The sequence below is a fragment of the Astatotilapia calliptera genome, chromosome 23 (genome assembly GCF_964374335.1).
Source record: "Astatotilapia calliptera chromosome 23, fAstCal68.1, whole genome shotgun sequence".
Classification (NCBI taxonomy): domain Eukaryota; kingdom Metazoa; phylum Chordata; class Actinopteri; order Cichliformes; family Cichlidae; genus Astatotilapia; species Astatotilapia calliptera.
Genome location: NC_137443.1, coordinates 25,645,053 through 25,664,962, shown reverse-complemented (window position 1 = coordinate 25,664,962; position 19,910 = coordinate 25,645,053). Strand labels below are relative to the sequence as shown.

General features: G+C 38.5%; 1 protein-coding gene and 2 long non-coding RNA genes across 3 annotated transcripts; 1 reads left to right on the top strand and 2 right to left on the bottom strand.

Annotated features, from left to right (window-relative positions):
• Positions 1–6,135: 6,135 nt before the first annotated feature.
• LOC145424366 (uncharacterized) lies at positions 6,136–7,107 on the bottom strand. The gene is made up of 2 exons (XR_013905421.1): positions 6,968–7,107; positions 6,136–6,383 (listed from the first exon to the last, which is right to left on the bottom strand). It is a non-coding gene; the product is annotated as an uncharacterized LOC145424366 (long non-coding RNA).
• A 6,277-nt stretch (positions 7,108–13,384) lies between these two features.
• LOC113016600 (uncharacterized) lies at positions 13,385–14,722 on the bottom strand. The gene is made up of 3 exons (XR_003271265.2): positions 14,623–14,722; positions 14,367–14,425; positions 13,385–14,260 (listed from the first exon to the last, which is right to left on the bottom strand). It is a non-coding gene; the product is annotated as an uncharacterized LOC113016600 (long non-coding RNA).
• A 1,407-nt stretch (positions 14,723–16,129) lies between these two features.
• On the top strand, positions 16,130–18,613 carry LOC113016872 (growth/differentiation factor 8-like). The gene is made up of 3 exons (XM_026160034.2): positions 16,130–16,616; positions 17,462–17,829; positions 18,094–18,613. The coding sequence occupies exons 1-3, from the start codon at positions 16,277–16,279 to the stop codon at positions 18,472–18,474; spliced, it is 1,089 nt and encodes a 362-aa protein (XP_026015819.1). The 5' UTR covers positions 16,130–16,276; the 3' UTR covers positions 18,475–18,613.
• The last annotated feature ends 1,297 nt before the right edge of the window (positions 18,614–19,910 follow it).

Below are 19,910 nucleotides of genomic sequence, written 5' to 3'. Positions count from 1 at the left end.
TGTAGATCCATCACTACTGTCTCATTATACTCAGAAGCCAGGGGTAGACCAACAGCAACTGCTTATGAAGCTTCACAAGAAGCTTTTGTTTCTCTTTTGTAGACATTTCAGCAGTTACAATGAGAACTTAATTTTCATTGCAGCTTTCTGTAGTATTTCCATCTCTAATGTCCACACAATAGTGTCCTGAACTAGTGAGCTCTAGGGGAACAGGCTGCTTTAACACGACAACACTGTCATTCTCCATGTCTACAACAGTCCCTGCTTTCTTGACAGACATTTTGCTCAGTAGTAGTGGAATATCAACAGGAACTACTTCACTTTCAATGTCACATTTCGTTTGTCCAATTTTGGCTGGAAGTTTCACTTTTTTGCTGGAATACACTACAGTTCCTTCCCGAAAGTGAAATGGTCTGGAGCTAGGGGTTTCTGATTGCAGCAACTTGTTTACTTGGCCTTGGCTGAGGTCACTCATGTAACTATCTAGCCACTTCTGACTGCAAACTGTACGTGTATATGCAGTATGCTGGCTGATCCCAGTGCTTCAGTCAGGAAGATTTCAGAGTCTGTCATTGAGGCTTTAGTGTACAGGGTAATGTTACACTCCTCCACTTTCCATCTTCAGTTAGCTTTACTTGGTTACCATTACGATGAGGACAGTCTTTAGCCCAGTGGTAAGTGCTCTGACAAATAGCACATCTTGTTCGCTTGCCAAACTTGTCAAGATGGGTTGGTACCTTGTAGTGGTTGTCGCTGTCCACTCCGCGACAAAGTACCGTTATTTTGTTTGTATTTAGGACCTTTTTGCTCCGTAAGGAAAACTGCATTTTGGTTCAGTTGAATTCCGCTGAAAACGCCAGCTACTTTCCCTCTGACAATCCATTTCAGTGCAGACTTTAAAGACACAAAAGTTAAGTCTGTGCACACTGTCAGTGCAAGCTGTCGACTTTTCTCATCAAGACAAGCTGTATCTAGAAGCTTAAATGCTAACACAGCATCAGGCAGTGTCATGTGGTACTTTTTCATCCGGTTATAATGCTGTTCAAAGTCTGTAATGTAGTCTGCCATGGACACACTGTGGTCCTTTGCAATGGAGTCAAAACACGAGTAAGCTTCATACCTTGTGCCTGGATAAAGGATTTCCTCACAAACCGGCCCCAGACCGTAAGACTCGGCCCTCATCTCTCCTCCACTCGCACACTGAGCACCGGCTCCCCACAGGGCTGTGTGCTGAGCCCCCTCCTGTATTCTCTCTACACCCACGACTGCAGTTCGACCCACAACAACACTCTCATCATCAAGTTTGCTGATGACACCACGGTAGTCGGACTCATCTCGAAGGGAGACGAGGCAGAGTACAGAGAGGAAGTACTGAAGCTGGCAGCATGGTGTTCAGAAAACAACCTGGCACTGAACACTAAGAAAACCAAAGAGCTCATTGTTGACTTCAGGAGACATAGCACCGACTTGGCCCCCTCTACATCAACGGGGAGTGTGTGGAGAGGGTCCACACTGTCCGGTTCATTGGTGTCCTCATCTCTGCCGACATCTCCTGGACAGACAACATCTCAGCGGTCATCAAGAAGGCCCAACAGCGGCTGCACTTCCTGAGAGTCCTCAGGAAGTACAAGCTGAACTCCAACCTGCTGCTGACCTTCTACCGCTCGTCCATTGAGAGCCTGCTAACCTACTGCATCATGGTATGGTACGGCAGCTGCACCAAAGCAGGTAGAGTGAGGCTTCAGAGTGTGGTCAAGACAGCACAAAAGATCATCGGCTGCCCTCTCCCCTCCCTGATGGACATTTATTCCTCCCGCTGCCTCAGCAGAGCAGCAAACATTATCAAGGACAGCTCCCAGCCTGGCTTCAACATGTTCAGCCTGCTTCCCTCAGGGAAGTGCTACAGGTGCATCAGCACAAAAACCCACAGACTCAAAAACAGTTTCTTCCCCAAAGCGATAACCACCCTGAACTCACACATGCACAGATAGCACAGCCCCCCACTTCCCACTTCCTCTATGGACCACCACTGTGCAATACCAATTCTATGTGCAACAACTCAACTGTATATACATAACACTATTTATTACATATCACTTACGTCTTGTATATTGTACATTTTATATATATATGTTTTTCCCTATGTTAATACTGTCCATATGTACATAGCGCTGCAGAACTGTACCCCCCCAGCCCCCCCGAGCATGTTTACACTGAGTAGGAGATGCTCTGTATCTCATTGTACAACTGTATAGTGACAATAAAGGCATTCTATTCTACCCATGATCTTTCTCTTTTCTCTGAAACACCGCGTCCAGTTTTGCAAGTAGTGTTTCCATACCGTCATCTTTGTTCAAATCTTCCGCGGGTATCTCCATGGCTGTTTCTCTGGCTCTCCCCTCGAGCCCCAGCGCCACCGCGAGTGCCTGCTTCTTTTTATCCAGCGCCGTAACTCGTCTCCAAATATTAACTTCATTCTTCCAGCACTTGTATGGCCTGGCTTCATCAGGCTTTGGTGGTACTTTATCAACTCAGAAGACACGATGTAGTAGTCTCACTCCAAGCGCTTCTTTATGCCATGTTTCACACAATGACTACAACTCACCGCAGGCAACCGTACTCTCACGATATAACAGAAAATAACAACTTAACAAACCAGTGTGTTTTCCTACTTTGGTTTTGATGCCAGAGAACGAAAGATCTTGGTCTTTGGTCTCGTGACTGATGCATGTGATTTACTTGACCAGCAGCCCTATACAATCTACATACTTAATTTATGGTGGTTTGAACCACAGCAAATGTGTATGTATGTATATGCTCATCATGAAAAGCAGAGATGGTGGCTCCAGTGAAATACTTCCTATTGTTTTTAACACTTTTTTCCAAAGATTTATTTATTGATTTTCCAAATGGTATAAACAAGGTAGACAGAGAAAAAAATAAATAAAATAATATATGTAAATAAATAAAAATTCAAAAAATAACTAAATAAACAATAATAAATAATAGTGCATGCTCATCGTGTTTAGCCAGTGTGCGAATACACACATGCAGGCATATACATTTACCCATGTGAATATAACCATATACATACATAGACACCCCCTCCGGGTCTATGTCTTTGCGAGTGAAAAATCTTTTATATATGTATACCCAGGCCTCCTCTATCGTACGGAAGATATATGTGTAATCTGGCTCATCTGTTATTCCAAATAAATTTATTGAAGATTGTTTTTATCTTTGTGAAGACGTCATCTGGAGGACTGAGAGGAATAGCTTCAAAGAGATAAATACATTTTGGGAGAATATTCATCTTGAGAATGTTTATGCGTCCAATTAGAGAGATTGGCAGCATAGACCATCTATTAATTGATTTCTTAACAGAATTAATTGTTGGTGCGTAGTTTGTGTGTACCAATTCATCTGTTTTAGGAGTGATTTCTATACCCAGAGAGGTGAGGCTGTCTTTGGCAACTTGAAACATTGTTTCAATGGGTGGTTTAATTCTTTCAGAATGTTTAAAGAAGTGAATGGCCGATTTGGATTAATTAATTTGGTTGATGTTTTGATGTTGCCAAAAGAGTTAATTGTTTTGAGTAGCTGGGAAATTTAGCTCATTAATTTTGACAGCATTAAAATAATGTCAATGCAAATAATCTAATTTTGGACTCAATGTTGTTTGTTCTGTTACCAGAGATATTTTGGTTGGTCCTTATGGAAATGGCCAGTGGCTCGATTGCTAGTACAAAGAGGAGAAGTGAGAGGGAGCAGCCGTGACGTGTACCTCTACCTAAATTGGAGGGTTTAGATATAATGTTGCTGGTTTTAACTGAGGCTATAGGTTTATTATATAATATTTTAACCCTAGTCATAAAGTAGGTGCCAAAGCCAAACTGAGAGGGTACTTTATAAAGATACCAATGCTTGACCCTGTCAAAGGCTTTTTCTGCATCCAACGAAAGCAGAGCCATGTCTGGATGTTCTGAATTTGTGTAAATTACATTCAATACTCTGCAAATACCATGTTGTGTTTACCAACCCCTGTTCTGGTTGGGGTCAGCAAGAAGATGAAGGTACCGCTCAAGTCTCTTTCCAGTAATTTAGCTATTATCTTGGCGGCAGAATTTATTAGTGAAATTGGTTGGTAGGATTCACATTTCCGAGGCGGTTTCCCAAGCTTAGGGAATACTGTTATAAATGCATTATGCAAGGATGAGGGTAGCTCTTTTAAATCATAGTTTTCCAGTAGCATATCGTATAGTGAGGATATCAGTTTGTCATTGAATATTTTAAAAAGATCTAATGGGATTCCATCAGGACCAGGAGCTTTTCCTGCTTTTTATTTGTCTATTGCATTCGAAAGTTTACGCATGGATAAGGGAGAGTCTAATTCACACCGAGCTTCTTCAGAGAGTGAAGGGGTACTTATTGAGTCAAAGAAGGAGTCTAATGACTCTTGGGTTGCATCTCGTATATAGTTGTGAGCAATAAAGTTTAAAATGATCATTTATTCTTTGAGGATCTGTAATGCTTTCATTTGCGGTTGTAATTTCGTTTATTTTTCACTCGTTCAGTAATGTTTTTTTGCGCCATGCTAAAAGTTTTCCTACCTTTTCTCCCTGATCATAGTAGGTCTGTCTCAGTCTAATAGTTAATTTTTTCATATTTAGCTCTTAGTCCTAGACGTTTTTGTTTTTTTTTCTTTAGTGTCATTTAAATTTATCTCCACCTCTTATTTTACCTTCAAGGTCCAACATCTCAATAATTTGTTGATTTGATTTGTTTTTTGTGTAACTTATCATCTGGCCACGTATAAATACCTTAAAAGCTTCCCATCTAACTGAGGTTGTAGTTTCAAGTTTATTGAAGTAAAAATAGTCATCAGTATTTTTCCCTACAAATTTTAAGAACTTGGGGTTATGTACCCAGTGTGGTTTTAAACGCCAGATGGGATTACGTCTAGAAGCTGTTATAACTTAAAAGTTAAGTGTGGTTAATGAGTGGTCGGATATAAGTACACTTTTGTATGAACAACTGTTGAATCTGGGGAGAAGAGAGTTTGATATAAGGAAATAGTCTATGTGACTGTGGCTATTGTGACTGGCTGAGTGACAGGAGTATTCTCTCCCTGTTGGGTTTTCTATTCTCCATACATCTTTCAGGTTTAGTTCAGAAATGAAGTGTTGTATAACTTCTCTAAATTTTGGATGAGAATAGTTTACACCTGTTGAGTACAATTAAAATGTCCTCCAACAATTATATCCCCGTGAAGAGCTGCAATAGAAAGGAACAGATTGTTGTAAAAGCTGGGGTCATCGATATTAGGGCCATATAAATTACCTAAAATTAAGTCTTGGTTCATCACTGAGCATTGTATAATGATGAATCTCCCTGTGGGGTCTAAGATGTTTTTTTTATACACATGGGCAATGATTTATGAATGAGTGTTGTCACTCCCTTAGCGTGTGTTGAGAAGTGGCTAGAAAAAACCTGACCTGGCCATCTCCTCCTTATCTGAGCAATTTCACTTGGAAGTAAGTGTGTTTCTTGAATAAAGACTAACCTTGGTGGTATTGTTTGAGTCTGTTCATTACCCTTTTAAATGTAATAAATTTCCTAAGGCCTCTTACATTCCGGGAGAGTAGTTCAAGATTTGAGTGGCTACTCATTGAGTTTGCGCCCTTATTATCTGGAACTTGATTACAACTTGTCTCACCTGTCAGAACTTGCAAATTATTGTGTCAAAAGCACTGCACTCTATGAGCAACACACTCTTATGAACAAAAAAACACAAGCCCAGGACCTCCAACCTGTGGAGATCTTAGAAGATTCCCTCCCACTCTCATTACAACATGGTTATACAACAGATCCTTTAAAAGGAGCTAAAAAAACAAAACAAAAAACCTTCCTATTGTTAACTCAAAGCTTTAAGTCTGATTTAGTGTTAAACACCAAATCTGTCTGGAGTTGATAATTTAACACTTGGTGTTAAGAGTTTATATATTAACTCTCAAAGAGTATTTTAGTTTAACTACGTAAGAGTTATCTTCTAATTCATTCTAAAAAGCGGGAATTTTACTGTTCTGAACTTCTAGAAATTTCTTTTAGAAATAAACATTCACTAAAATGATGCAATGGTTTTTGAAAAACATTTATTCTGAACTGTGACCACAATTTCAAAACATTTTCTGAAAGATGTAACAGTATACATGTTCTCACTTTCATTAGAATTTTGTTTATCAAAAGGTCTGACATGGTAAATGCAAATAACAGCATTCTCATCACTTATTTCTTCAATACAATATGCATGTCCTTCATTCATCCCTTTGTGGAACTTCAACGCACTTCTGCTCTCCCCCATATTCCATCTTCACAAGCATATCCTGTGCGGAGATTGAATAAAAATTAGTTGACGCTAATTAATGGCACAAATAATCCAGTAAACAATTGCAGCACAGTAAAAAAAAAAAAGGAATCCTCTTTGAGCCATTACTTGTGTAAAGTATTTTCCCAAAAGACAAAGACACAGGCAACAGGTAATACTGAACTAAATGTAAAACCTCAACCTTTTTAATTTTTACCTAAACCGTGTGCACAAAACTCTGGAGGGATCTATGCTAACGTAGAACCCAGTCAGGACGCCTGCTACTGCTGTTTGCTCGTTTTTTTTTTTCATGGGCGATCGTTTTCAGGCTTCAAGTAGCACCATTATACCAACATTTCACATTCTACACATTGTTTTAGGTGTATTTGACCAAAAGTTTGACTGAAAATTCACATGCAAGCTTTTTTCAAGGCTGTGGTATTTGCCCGCAAACAATACCTTTCAGCTAGCTAAAACAGAATATTATGCTATCAGCGAGCAACATGGCTAATGCCTTTCACACAGCTTTGTCTCAACTCCAAAGAGCCACAGAAGTAAACGCTCATAATAATAATTGAAGCAATCTTTGAAAAAATGACTTACCAAGCATGGCAAACAACTCAAATATGTAGAGCAAAATGTTCTGAAACGGCTTCACTTCAGCTTCGATTGGAGCCGTGCTGGGGGCGGAGTCTGTGAATTTACTCTGTTGGTGTCATAGCCCCTCTAGGAGTTCAGAGTTAAGAGGTCAAGAGTTAATGTTTCCATTGTAACACCTCCAGATTTGACAGAGAAACACTCATTTTTAACACTCGTTCTTGAAGTTTCTTATGAAGGGAAGCCTCTTTACTTGTAAGGGAAGAGGCATCGTCTTCAACTTTGCTAATGCGGCATTCTGCTGTGGTAAGCCTCTCTGAAAACACCCCAATTGCGTCCTTTATTTCTTGGTTTGATGTTATAACTTCTTGCAGTTGAGCAGTAAAGTGTGTTTTCAGCAACTGAATTGCGGTCAAAACACTAGGCTCAGTCTGTTGGGCACTAGCGCTAGCTTCTTCCATCTTCTCGGTTTCAGGTTCGTTGCTAGCATCGTCGTCTGATCCATCCTTTCCAGCTGTTTTAGGGTTAGGTCTATGTTTATTCGACATCGTGACTGGCTGGGTCAGTGCAGAAGCTTGTGTCAGAACAAGTGTCAATAAAAGGGTGGCTTTAGCTGCAGTTACAGGATGTAAAGGTCGGAGCTCAAAGTTTTGCATCCATTAACCGGAAGTTATCCACACAGTACTTTTATTTGTTATCAGACAGTGACTTATATACCGCTCTCCTAAGGTCCTATACTACGTCATTTCAGTCGGGTTGAGGTCTGGACTATGGGTTATTGCAGCACCTTAAAGCTTTTCTTTTTCAGCTATTCTGTTGTAGATTTGGTATTCTTTGGTATAATTTTGGCAATGCTTTTTAGCTGGCAGACAGATGGTCTCCCATTTGACTCAAGAATACTTTGGTAAACAGAGGAGTTCATGACTAACTCAATGACTGTAAGGTGCCCAGGCCCAAGCTGCAAAACAAGCCCAAATCCTCACCTCTCCAAACTTTTTTCCAAGCCTTATGTTGAGCCTTATGACCAATCATCTCCATTTTGTTACAGAAAACGTGGGGTTTGTTCAGATGTAACAAACCTAAACCCTGCTGACATCTTCTTTTTAGAAAGAAGAGGCTTTCCCTTAGCAATCCTTCCAAACAAGCCATGCTTGTCCAGTCATTTTCCTGTCATGAACTTTAACACGTGTCAGCTGATGTAATAACTATAGCTTTTATCTGGAACCTTTTTCATGGTCATGATGCATGACACGACACAGTTGAACTTAGATATATTTACTACATAAAGTGATCAGTATTATTGACCCTTTCTCACCTACAGAAAATTGTGCCACCAGAATGAAACTATGTATAACAAGAATAACCTTACTTTGGTCCAGTGGAAGAATGATCTGTTTTGAAGTTAATAAGGCCTTGTTTAGAGCCATCACTCTTCAGGGACACACTGCTGGGCAGCTCAGAACAAGCAGACCTCTTGTTGTGGATCCTAGACAACAGTTATATCCACATACACCATAAATGTCCAGTGTTATCATGCACTTCATGCATATAATAAAGATCAAAGGTACTGTAAGTGAAATGATCTCAGTCATAAAATTAGTACCAAAGTCCACAAGCAAGAATAATTGCAAGTTTGATTGCTTGTTCGTAAAATGCTGTCCAAAGTGCATCTGACACTTAATGGGCTTGTTTTTTCTTTTTCAACTACATTGACATTTAATTCTTTAAAGGACCTCCTTTATTATATTTTAATTTATTTTTCCTATTTACCTGAGTTCTTTCGTGTAATTTTTCATCAATTCTTTAAATCTTACAAAACTATTATTTTTTGCCATCTTATGTTTTTTTTAATTGAGCTTGGTTTAAAAACAAGTGAACAAGTAAACTAACAAACTAATGAACAAGTAAACAAACATTGACTGAGTTTGTAATAAACTAAAAACAAAGTTATTACTACATTAGTTGATTATTATTTGTTTTTAAACCTACAAAATAAGAAGTAACCAGTTTTAAAATAAAGTAAAAATAAAATATTTGACTTCAGATTACAGTGAAGAAGACTTACAAAGCAACATAACATAGAATGCTTGTACTTTATGTAATTGTACATGAAGTACAAGTAGATTAAAACTGTACTTAAGGTCCACTTCTGGCATGAGTGTCATATTGAGGTGAAAGCTTACATTTTCTCAGGGGAAAGCTGATGCTCCTTGATGTCAACAAGACCTTGCTTTGGGGACTCTGATCCTTCATTCCATTCACTATGCAGACATTCATAGACACAGAGTTGCACAGGGAGATGTAGTGGATATTATCATAGCATGTAGAAAATTGAGAGAGAACAAAATCAATTGACAGACAATTGACAATTGCTCTTGCAGAGACAATTTTAAAGAAACTGTTAAACACTTTGGCACTGTAGCAAAGTGCAAGGTTATTAAAACATAAAAAAAACTGTGCTACTAGTCTTTGATTTAAAATCTCAGATTTTTGTCAGAACTCTGTCTGGATCCATTAGTACTGGTGTATAGTAGATCACTAGTTCACTAAGTTCACTAGACAAAAAAGAAACTGTGCCAGTAAATTATTGTATAACTTTTCCATAATTACAGGTGTTATAGACACTACTGACATTAACATTTTTCAGATCAAAGTGGGTTCCAGTATTATAACTGAGATTTTAAATTATTTTTAAATGATACCAGATACAAGGGGGTCCCATGGTATCTGGTATATGTAATATAAATGTATAATTAATTATGATAATATTAAAGTGTAGATATAACTCTAGGGTGATAGTGAGCTATTACATAAACCTTTGACCAGTGTACCTTTCCATTTTGTAGATACTCAGCAGCCACTGCAATCAGAGACAACTAGAGAGTGAAAATGCACACACAAAAAACTGCAGTCTAGACTTAAAAATAATATGGTGTGTCTTATTTGGGCATTTTATATTTACTGGATCAGAGAAAGTGACATCAATTTTCAGACAAACAGGCAATCAGCAAAAACATTGACAGAAATATTTCGCTTTTGGTCTGTACTGACTGTGATTCAAACAGAATAATACTTACACAAATTATTCCATGTATTTAGCGGTTAAAATCTGTCTTTTACAGGTAAACCTCCAAAGCTTACCGAAAACATGATTACATTAAGCTGCTTAAAAAAAATAATAATAAAAATAATGATTAAAAAATAAAAGAAAGTATTGCATAGGTAAAACTGTATCCTGCCCTCTCTCCTTTGCTGGGTCTTATTGTCTGAAGCTTGGTTTCACTTGCTCCTCTGTATCAGATTATAAGACAAGGACAAAGGTTGCATAAACTATTGTGTCTTATCTAAATAACTTTGTACCACTGGACACACATGCACCACACAATCTAGCTACAATCTAGCTGCTTGTAACTGAGTTGTGCATTATTAAATTTAAACCCACACATAGTATTACACACTTGCTTTCTGTCATGACTGCAAAGAGTTTGGATTAATACTGGAAAACAGTTTAATGTACCAAGTGTTCAGTAAGTCTGTGTGACTTTATTAAAGACAGTTAACTAAACTGCAGGGTTGCTACAGTCTTTCTATTTATTTTCTGACTAGACTTCTAACAAAAGATGTACGCATACTTGACTAAGACTAGTCCATGCTAACACTTCATAATATCTTTTACATAGGACATCTTATGACATGAACAGCCAAAATGAAACCCAATAACTTTGGTTTCATCTGAGATCTACTCAGCTTGTTTTCATATGGATGCAAAGCATGAGACTAAAGATTTTGTAGAGAAATGTTGAGAAATGCTTTTGACAAATTGAGAAGTTGATTTTTGGGCCATTTTTTTTTTCAGTAAAAGGACTAGATATTAAAATCCCTGATAATGCAAACTAAACTTTAGATCATTGATGCCAGATCCGGACTAGACCTGTTTTCCATGAGCCTGGGCCACATAACCCAAACCACAATCGAGCCAGATATGGCATGCATCACATAGACAGTGCCATCTATGCCAGGCCTGGCCCATATCTGGATGACATACCATCATGCCAGAAGTCAGCCAGCAGTGCCGGCTTGATACCAGATCCAGGCCAGAACTGCTTGCTATGTGGGAATGAGCTCTAGTGACCTAAATTTAAAATAAAATAAAATTTAAATAAAATAAAAACTAAAAAGCTTCAAAAGCCAAATGGAAGAAAATGACAAGACCCAGTTGATACTCTGGGGTAAGTAAAGAACAACAAAGAAAAGCCTGTGAAGCAAACTCAAATTTTTTTTAAAAAGCATCTTTTCATGAAAGTGTTCAAGAGTTCATATTTCCCTGGATGAGGTCTCTCAGGCACAAACGATCAGGTCTGTCACTCCACCTCTGGGTGGAGCTGCAGGGTCAGTTAAGGTTGCCGTGTGGATTTGGTTTGGCTCCGCCCACCAAACTGACGCAGGTGAGGTGGCAGAGCGTGACAAAGTAAACAGAGATAATCACGTGTGGAAATGAGAGTGTAACTATTTGTACTCTTATTTGTACAACTCAAACATTAAACTAAACATATTAAATACTGAAATATTTAAAACATCCTCCTTTAAATCCACGCTCTAAGTGCAGACGTGTTTCTCTCTGTGTATGTTCACAGCCCAGGCTGCTGATATGAAACATGAAGTCAACGTGTGCTCAGCTCTCACTGGGCTTTCATGTCCACAGAAACTCTAAGAAGGTCGAGCTGGTGAACGCTCATATTTGTAGGTCAAAGGTCAACAATTTCAGTTCTTATGAAAGAAAACAAGAAAGAGGCGGATTTCTCAACTTTTAAAACTTTGATGCTTTACTGACGGTGTGCTCGCTAACATGCAGATACAGACTGCACATGTAGCTCTGATAGCTCTTTTATACATTACAGCTAACAACACACACTCCTGATCCTGGCCTCGAAGTCATCATTAATACCAGCCCAGCCTCTGGAGCTGTCCCAGCACACTGTGACCTCAGCCTTTATTTACAGGGTCCAGATAATTCAAATCCAGTCTGCTCAACTACTGCTCATTTCTAAAGTTTTAAAGCAAAATATAAAGAACTGGAGGGTTGCTCAGGACTTGTGCACAGCACTGGATATGAGATTCAGGAGAATCGATAAAAGGGTTTCTCTAAATACAGGCATATTTGACAGTAGCAAGCTGGTTGATAACACGGTGGTAAATACGCTCCTGTCACAACTTTTTCAGTGTTTTTTTTTCTTCTTGCTAGCATGAAATTATTCAAGAATAAAAATGTGTATTCAGTGATTTACGGTTTTGTTTACAAATCTTAGTAGATTTCTTGTACCGAGGTAGGATTTTGATGTACTTTTTTTAGTTTTAGTTTCTGTGTCATGTTCCTTCTGGTGCTATTCAATTATATACTGAAGGCAAACATTAGCACACATTACAGCACTGTGCTGCACCTACTTTAAAGCTTTTAACAAATATTTGAAGATTTTCATTTGACATTTTAGAAAACCAAACATTAAAGTGTTTTATTATACATTAGAGCAGTAAATTATAAAGTCATTTGTAATGAATGAATAAAATGTGCTGTTCTACTTCACTCTTATTATATTCTGATGGTTATGTGCTGTTTCTGCAATATTATGATATTTGCCTCTCAATGTAGGTTTACTAAATTAAAAAGAAATAATATTTTAATGTTCTTGGAGGCTCTTTAATGGAAATGATATTTTTAACACTATTATTGTTGTTGTTATCTGTGAATATTTAAAGTGTTTTACAAAATGTTTTTCTTTTTAATTATTAATTATTAAGATGTCAAATTACAGTTATTTAAATGCATTCCCGAACAGAAAAATATAATAGTATTAAAATGTGAATTTGGTTTAACAAGTTTTAAGTTTTAAACAATATAATTTGAGAGATTTTTAAAAAAAACAATTGTGTTTCCTGTTTTTATAACAGGCGGTTTTATAAATTACTTAAGTGGTGTTAGTAAATTTAAGTTTTCAGTGTATTCGTGCACCGCAGAGCCTGAAATCATGCCTATTGTTAGTTCAATTTTAAAATCCTGTATTTATTTCCTGTTGAATCCTTTGATTTCACATGACCTGCTTTTGGTTCCTGGTTTCCCCTGTGCCACCGTGTTTCTGAGTCTTGACATCGAAGCTGCTGTTTGTTGTCAAAACACATGTAAGAGATATGACAGGAGCCAGGATAAAGATGTCTCGAGGTGAGTTTAGTGTCAAAGTACAAACACGTAGTTCACCTGATGTTGAAATAAGGTAAAATAAGGTGTAATTAAAAATGAAAGAAAGAAAAAATAGTTCTGCTGTTATCCCACAAATTGAATTCTACAAAATTTAAAAGAAAAAAAAGGAAAACAGAAAATTTATGACCAAATAAACAGCATAAAAAAATTTCCAGATCCGTTACTCAAGATGAGTTGAGCAATGAATAATATGTCTTTATTGTACTGAGAAACAACATTAATTATGTCACATTCACTTTATATATATATTTTTAAGTCTGTTTACCTTTTATCACCACCAAAGTGCATTTACATTCAGACACAGGTAATGTGTTGATAAATGCATGTATTTCTTTCCTTTTGCCTTTTATGATGAAAGCCTGAATGACGCTCTGCCTTGTTCGTGCATATTTTTTCTTTTAAACCCGGGATGGCTCTAATGAGAATGCATGAAGTAAAATGTACCTGTAACTAGATTTTAGTGGTCATAATCTAATTGTCCTTTATACTCTTTAAACTATAACTTTAAAGGTTTCAGAAGTGGTGTTTTTGTTTTGCAGTACAAAGTTTTGTGGACACATGTTGTAATGTCTTAAAATAATCCACACCTCAGATTTTTGCTGTGGACAGAAACTAATATCTGAACTTCACCTGTTTCATGCAGCCTGGGTGGATGTCCAGGCAGATTTCAAGTAAAGAAATGTTTTGGTTCATTAACATAATCGGCGTCACTGTCAATGAAAGGGAGCTCGTCGTATCGGATCGCTGCCTCCCAGCAGAGATGCAGAGCCTGAGCGACAATGTCCTCCGACATCCTCTGAGCAAAGTCCAGCAGAGCTCTACTGGCTGGAGGGGGATCCTGGAAGCTGCCGTCAGCTGAGCCTGCAATACCTTCAGAGTCGCTTGCATGCTTCAGAAACCCCTCAGCCTCATCGGTGACGGCCTCATCCGGTTTGTCAGAACGGGCTCCAAACCAGCATCTTGACCTGTTACATCCCATTTCACAGAGACGCTGATGGAGCTGTTGAATCTTCAGCAGCACGAGTTTCTACTGGTGACCTTCATGTCTGCAGAAACAGTCAGCAGAACAAAGACATGTTGGTTTTAAACACTTCCAGGAGATGTTTGACCCAACAAGAGCTGTTTATCCTTTCTGGAGAAAGATATCATCACCTTCCGACCTCTCTTTATCCGACAACAGCAACACCAGAGACACCGGGCTCTACGAAACACTGGAGAAAACAAGCCTTTTTAAAAGGTGAGAAATTTCATACACAGTCACATATAAAGTTTCTGTCAGACTTTGGACTAAATAAGGCATTTTAAGGCATTATAAATACACACATGGGTGGCAAATCAAAATGAGAGCCTTCTACAACACACAGTGATATTACAAAATGTGAAAATTTAATTATTTTTTTCAAGTTACCCTCTGTCCTGTGCTGCAGTTCCTCTCCAACCTCCAGAGCTGCTGATAACCAGGCTGCTGAACCAGTTTCCACCTGCTGCTGGTTTGTGGGAGGAGCGAATCGCTGGACACCACCCAAAACAAACTGTTTACCCCCTGAAAGCCCTTAAAGTGCACCTATTCTGCTCATTACCAGTGCCATGCTTTTATTTTTGGACTCATAGTAGCTTTGCATGAGTCAGCTGGTGAATGAATTCAGAATAATCCTTCTTTATCTTACACTGGGCCTTGGTTCAGCTCCTCAGGCCATCCTCTGTCTGAAACAAGCTGTTTCAGCTCCTCGCCCTTTAAACCAACTTTCTTAGCAGAGTGTGTGAGCAGCAGATGGAGCTTCTGTGTCTGAGATGACCATATTAGGAATAACTATGACATCATACAGGCCAGAGAGTAGAAAAAACAGCATGAAACTGAGCATTTAGATTTGGATCTGTCACTGCCAGCTCGTTACTTTGGTGAATTGGTGTGTTTCATCCTAAATCATGACTTTTTAACACCTTAAAGGGACTGTTATTTTCTGGGTGGCTGATGCTGCCACTGCCAGTGCATCAATGGCAATGACGTTACAGGACACTTGGCTTCGATGCAGATGCAGGAGTTACCTGACAAAACAGGATTAGGATGTGAGTGCACCGGCTCTGGCTCTGTGTGAAACTTTCTGTTTGTGAGGGGCAGCCAATCAGAAGAAAGTCAGCTGCAGGCCAAAAACACAAAGAAAAACTAATGAGGCAGACCCTGCAGGCTTAAAGGGAGAGGAGCTACAAAGCTGGTTTGACACAGAGGATGAACTGAGGGGCAACACTGGGGCCCAATGCAAGAAAAAGAAGGATTATTTTGAACTGTGATTCATGCAAAGCTACTTTAGGAGAGTCCAAGAATAGAAACGTGTAGCTAGAAATGAGCAGGATAGATTCTCTTTAAAATAAAAACAACAACATAGTGTTATATCATTCCGTATGTGTCATCTAATAAACAACAAGCGCAAACTAAACTGTAGATTTAGCTTTCCAGTTAACACTTACAGCTGAGAGTGATTTTTAAGCCTCAGCAAACAGGAAGCAACAACTTCGAGTAAAATGTAAATATGGATCATGAGCAGGTGATGGTGCCTTCAGAGTCCTGCAGAGTGGGAGTTTGTGCAGCTCAGAATGTAGACACAGAGTCAGCGGCGCCATCTGGTGGCAAAACAAAATAAAATACAAACAATAGGTCTTGGAGAGGAAAATGCAATGCGCACCTGTCAATTCACTTTTTAAAACTCCCTCTGTGTTGATGTTACCAAAAGAAAAGAAAGAAAAAGCTTATTCTAAGAGATCCAGCTAGCTGACTTAGCTGTGTGCATGACTGAAACGTTTAGAGATGTTTATATCTCTGTGTTTAGGCTATGTCACACTGTAGTGTGGCATTGCTTCATTTGTCCCGCTTTGCATTTTTAAACCTTGTTATAAACACACTTCAATCAAACGTATTTGATTATTTCACATCTGAAAAGTTGTCCTACCTCTTTAAATGTCACTTCTAAAAAAAAAAAAAAAAAAAAAAAAGCAGCCAATCATAAAGTCCTGGGGGGACAGGCTCACATCAGACGGCGTCACTGCGCTCACTTCTTCTCTCCAGCATGCTCCTCTCGCTCTGCCTGAGCGTTTCTGTTATCTTCTTTTCCTCTTCGGGTTTTGCCATGGAGATGAACCAGACCTCCAAGTTGCTGGGGGAGAGCGGAGAGCAGTGTTCAGCCTGCGACTTCCGGGAGCACAGCAAGCAGATGAGGCTCCACAGCATCAAGTCGCAAATCCTCAGCATCCTGCGGCTGGAGCAGGCGCCCAACATCAGCCGCGATATGATCCGCCAGCTGATCCCCAAAGCGCCTCCTCTGACACAGCTGCTGGACCAGTATGATCCGCGGGTGGAGGACGAAGACCACGCAACCACGGAGACCATCATCACAATGGCAACAACGCGTAACTAAACAAACCACTGAGGGGTTTATACCTAAAATAAATAAATAAATACATGAATAAATAAATAAATAGTTTTGCACTTTTTTGTGCGTAAATCCTGTGCGTAAAGAGGCGCAGTAAAATAGGATACTGCTGAGGCGCAAACGACCAAACAGACCTGAGCTACGACTTTAAGGCCGTAAATGTTTATATGATATGATGTTTATATTTATATTAGCCATAAAATCTTAATGGCAGGTGACCAACAATTATCTTTAACGAGGATTTGTATTTGGTATTACTGGTGTTGAGCGTTTGAGGGAGCCTCCCAGCCTTCACATGCTCAATTGGGGTGGTTAGCACCAGATTTCTGTCGTTTTAATCTGGAGAATTTTAATCTTAGATTAACTAGTTGATGAATTTAGAAGTTATGGTGACGCAAAATACCATTATTGAAGGACAAATGAAACATTTAAGGAGTTATCATACTAATACCACTCATATCTTAAATCACCATTAAATTCTAGCTACAGAATTTCTCCAAATCTGTTCATTTATTTTTCCAAAAAGGAGACAAAACAGACAATTGACTGACAGCATTAACTGGAATAACATCGTTCAAATGATCAGGGGCACCTCCAGAATTTTTTCATAGGGGTGGCCACATGGGGGGCCACTAAAAATACTGTAGTGGCACAGCAAAAACAGAATTTCCAGTTTTAATAAATATTTTTTAATAATTATAATAATATCCTTTCATGAATGTCTGCATGCATGACAACCAAAAGTTTATGTGAAAATGTTTCTAATGCAACAGCATAACATTTTTTTTTTTTGTTTGTTTTTATATGACTCACTTCTTCCAGACAATCCAATCGCCCAGGACGAATTGTCCTGTTGTCTGTTCAGCCTCAGTCCAAAGATTCAGCCCAAAAACATCCTGAGCGCTCAGCTGTGGGTTCACCTGCGGCCTGCTGACGTGGTTACCACCGTCTTCCTGCAGGTCTCCCGCCTCAAACCTGGCAAGGAGGGAAACAGCACCCGCGTCCGGGTTCGCTCCCTGAAAATTGACACTGATGCTGGTGCTGGCTCCTGGCAGAGCATCGACATCAAGTCTCTGCTGCAGGCTTGGCTGCGTCAACCAGAAACCAACTATGGCATAGAAATCAACGCCTACGACTCCAAAGGAGAAGATCTGGCCGTTACTTCAGCAGAGCCTGGAGAGGAAGGACTGGTGAGTCTATTTCCTCTATGACTCTATAAGTATTGGTTTGCAGTAGCCGTTATTTTTATGCATTACACTTAAGCAATGGTTAATTATTGGCTAAATTTCAAGTAAGCTCAGTACCTATGATAATTTTTATAATGAAACAAAATTATTACTTAATAAAGTGAGGCACCAAAAACTATGTGGTCAGGTTTAGGCACTATAAACTATAAACCTTCCAGGCTGTCTTATGCATTACTGTTTAATTTTCCATTTACAACTCCTTCCTAGCAACCCTTCATCGAGGTCAAGATCCTCGACAACCTCAAGAGATCCCGTCGTGACTCGGGCCTCAACTGTGATGAAGAGTCTGTGGAGACACGCTGCTGTAGATACCCACTCACCGTTGACTTTGAGGAGTTTGGGTGGGACTGGATTATCGCGCCCAAACGCTACCGAGCAAACTACTGCTCAGGGGAGTGTGAGTTCCTGCACCTGCAGCAGTACCCACATGCACACCTGGTGAACAAGGCTAACCCACGGGGTACAGCTGGGCCCTGCTGCACACCCACCAAGATGTCACCCATTAACATGCTCTATTTCAACCGCAAGGAGCAGATCATCTATGGAAAGATCCACTCCATGGTGGTTGACCACTGTGGCTGCTCTTGAGGATATCACGCATCCGTGAGGGTGAAACGTCTAACAGAAATGATGCAAAGATTTCAAATATTGCACTTTTTTTTTTCAGTTTGATTTAGTAGTTTAAGAAAAGCAGCCAATAAACAGGTTCCAAAGATGCTAAAAAACATCCAAAACAATGAAATAAGTCATTTCAGTTATTCAGTTTTGGTCTTTGTGTTCTAATCCAAACAAAAATTGACCAAACAGGATGCAAACACACATCAAAAACAAACCAACAGCGAGCCCAGAAATACTCAAAAGTCGCACAAATTTATTCATATAATGATTGCTTACTTTTTATATATGTAAATGCTGTGCTATAAACCTGTAAAAACAATTTAACACAGCATTTAAGCATTTTAAGCATTTAACACACTCAGTAGATACAGAGTAAGAAGCTCATTCATTTTATGTCCGAATGTAAAATGAAGCAATGCAACCAAATTTTTAAAAAAAATGTATTTCAACAGAAAGACAATTTCAAATGTGCAAAAAGAGCATTTAGAGAAAAATCTAAATATATTAAATGCTAAATATATCTAATATCTCATATATATATAAAACGCATTTAGGCAGGATTCAAAAGGTAAAAGTTAGTAAAAGTATAGTATTACAAGTAACTCTTTTAGCACAGTTTTTGGTCTCCTCTGGGAAAATGTCTGTATTTTTAGTTGCTAAATGCTGCACTATGTTCTCTAACTGTGTGTGTGTGTGTGTGTGTCTGCTGTTAGCTTTGTAGAGCTTTTTTTAAACTGCTCCATGAGGAGTGCTAATCAAATAGTGAATTTTAAACCATAACAGTTTTTACACAACCTTATATTATACAAGACTTATTGAATATAAGCTTTTGCTTTTAGTATAATCTTTAAGGCTTTTGAGATAATCACTGTTAATATATTCACTTTTTCAGAAAATAACAGAAGATGCAATCTTACACACATATATCTTTTTTTAATATATCTTTTTTTATTGGTGTGTTTACCCACTTTCAGGCCTTTTCGCACATCAAGTGTGAGGCAATGTTTGAACATGAATATCTCAAAATATTAACAATAAAAGCCTAAAATATTCGCTGGTATTTCTTACCATCAGAACAATTCAGGTAAATTGGGACAGAGTTATTAAAAAACGTCTGAGTATCGGCTGGCTAAAATGAAAAAAATGTCCCATATTTGAATGCACGCTATTAAAAAACTTTACATTGCAAAAGAAAACTAGTGACACTTTTTGAATGATATATAGTTATATTTTACAATAATGAAAAGTAAAATGTAAAATATTCTTTAACATTAAAATGTTAGTCACAAAAATGGAAAAAAAAATCTTGTTTTTAAAAATTTGAATACCATCTGGAAGCTCCAGAATTTTTGATGTATTCAAACTTTGATCTGGACTAGCTGCTGATATTTTTTTGTTTTTAGGGT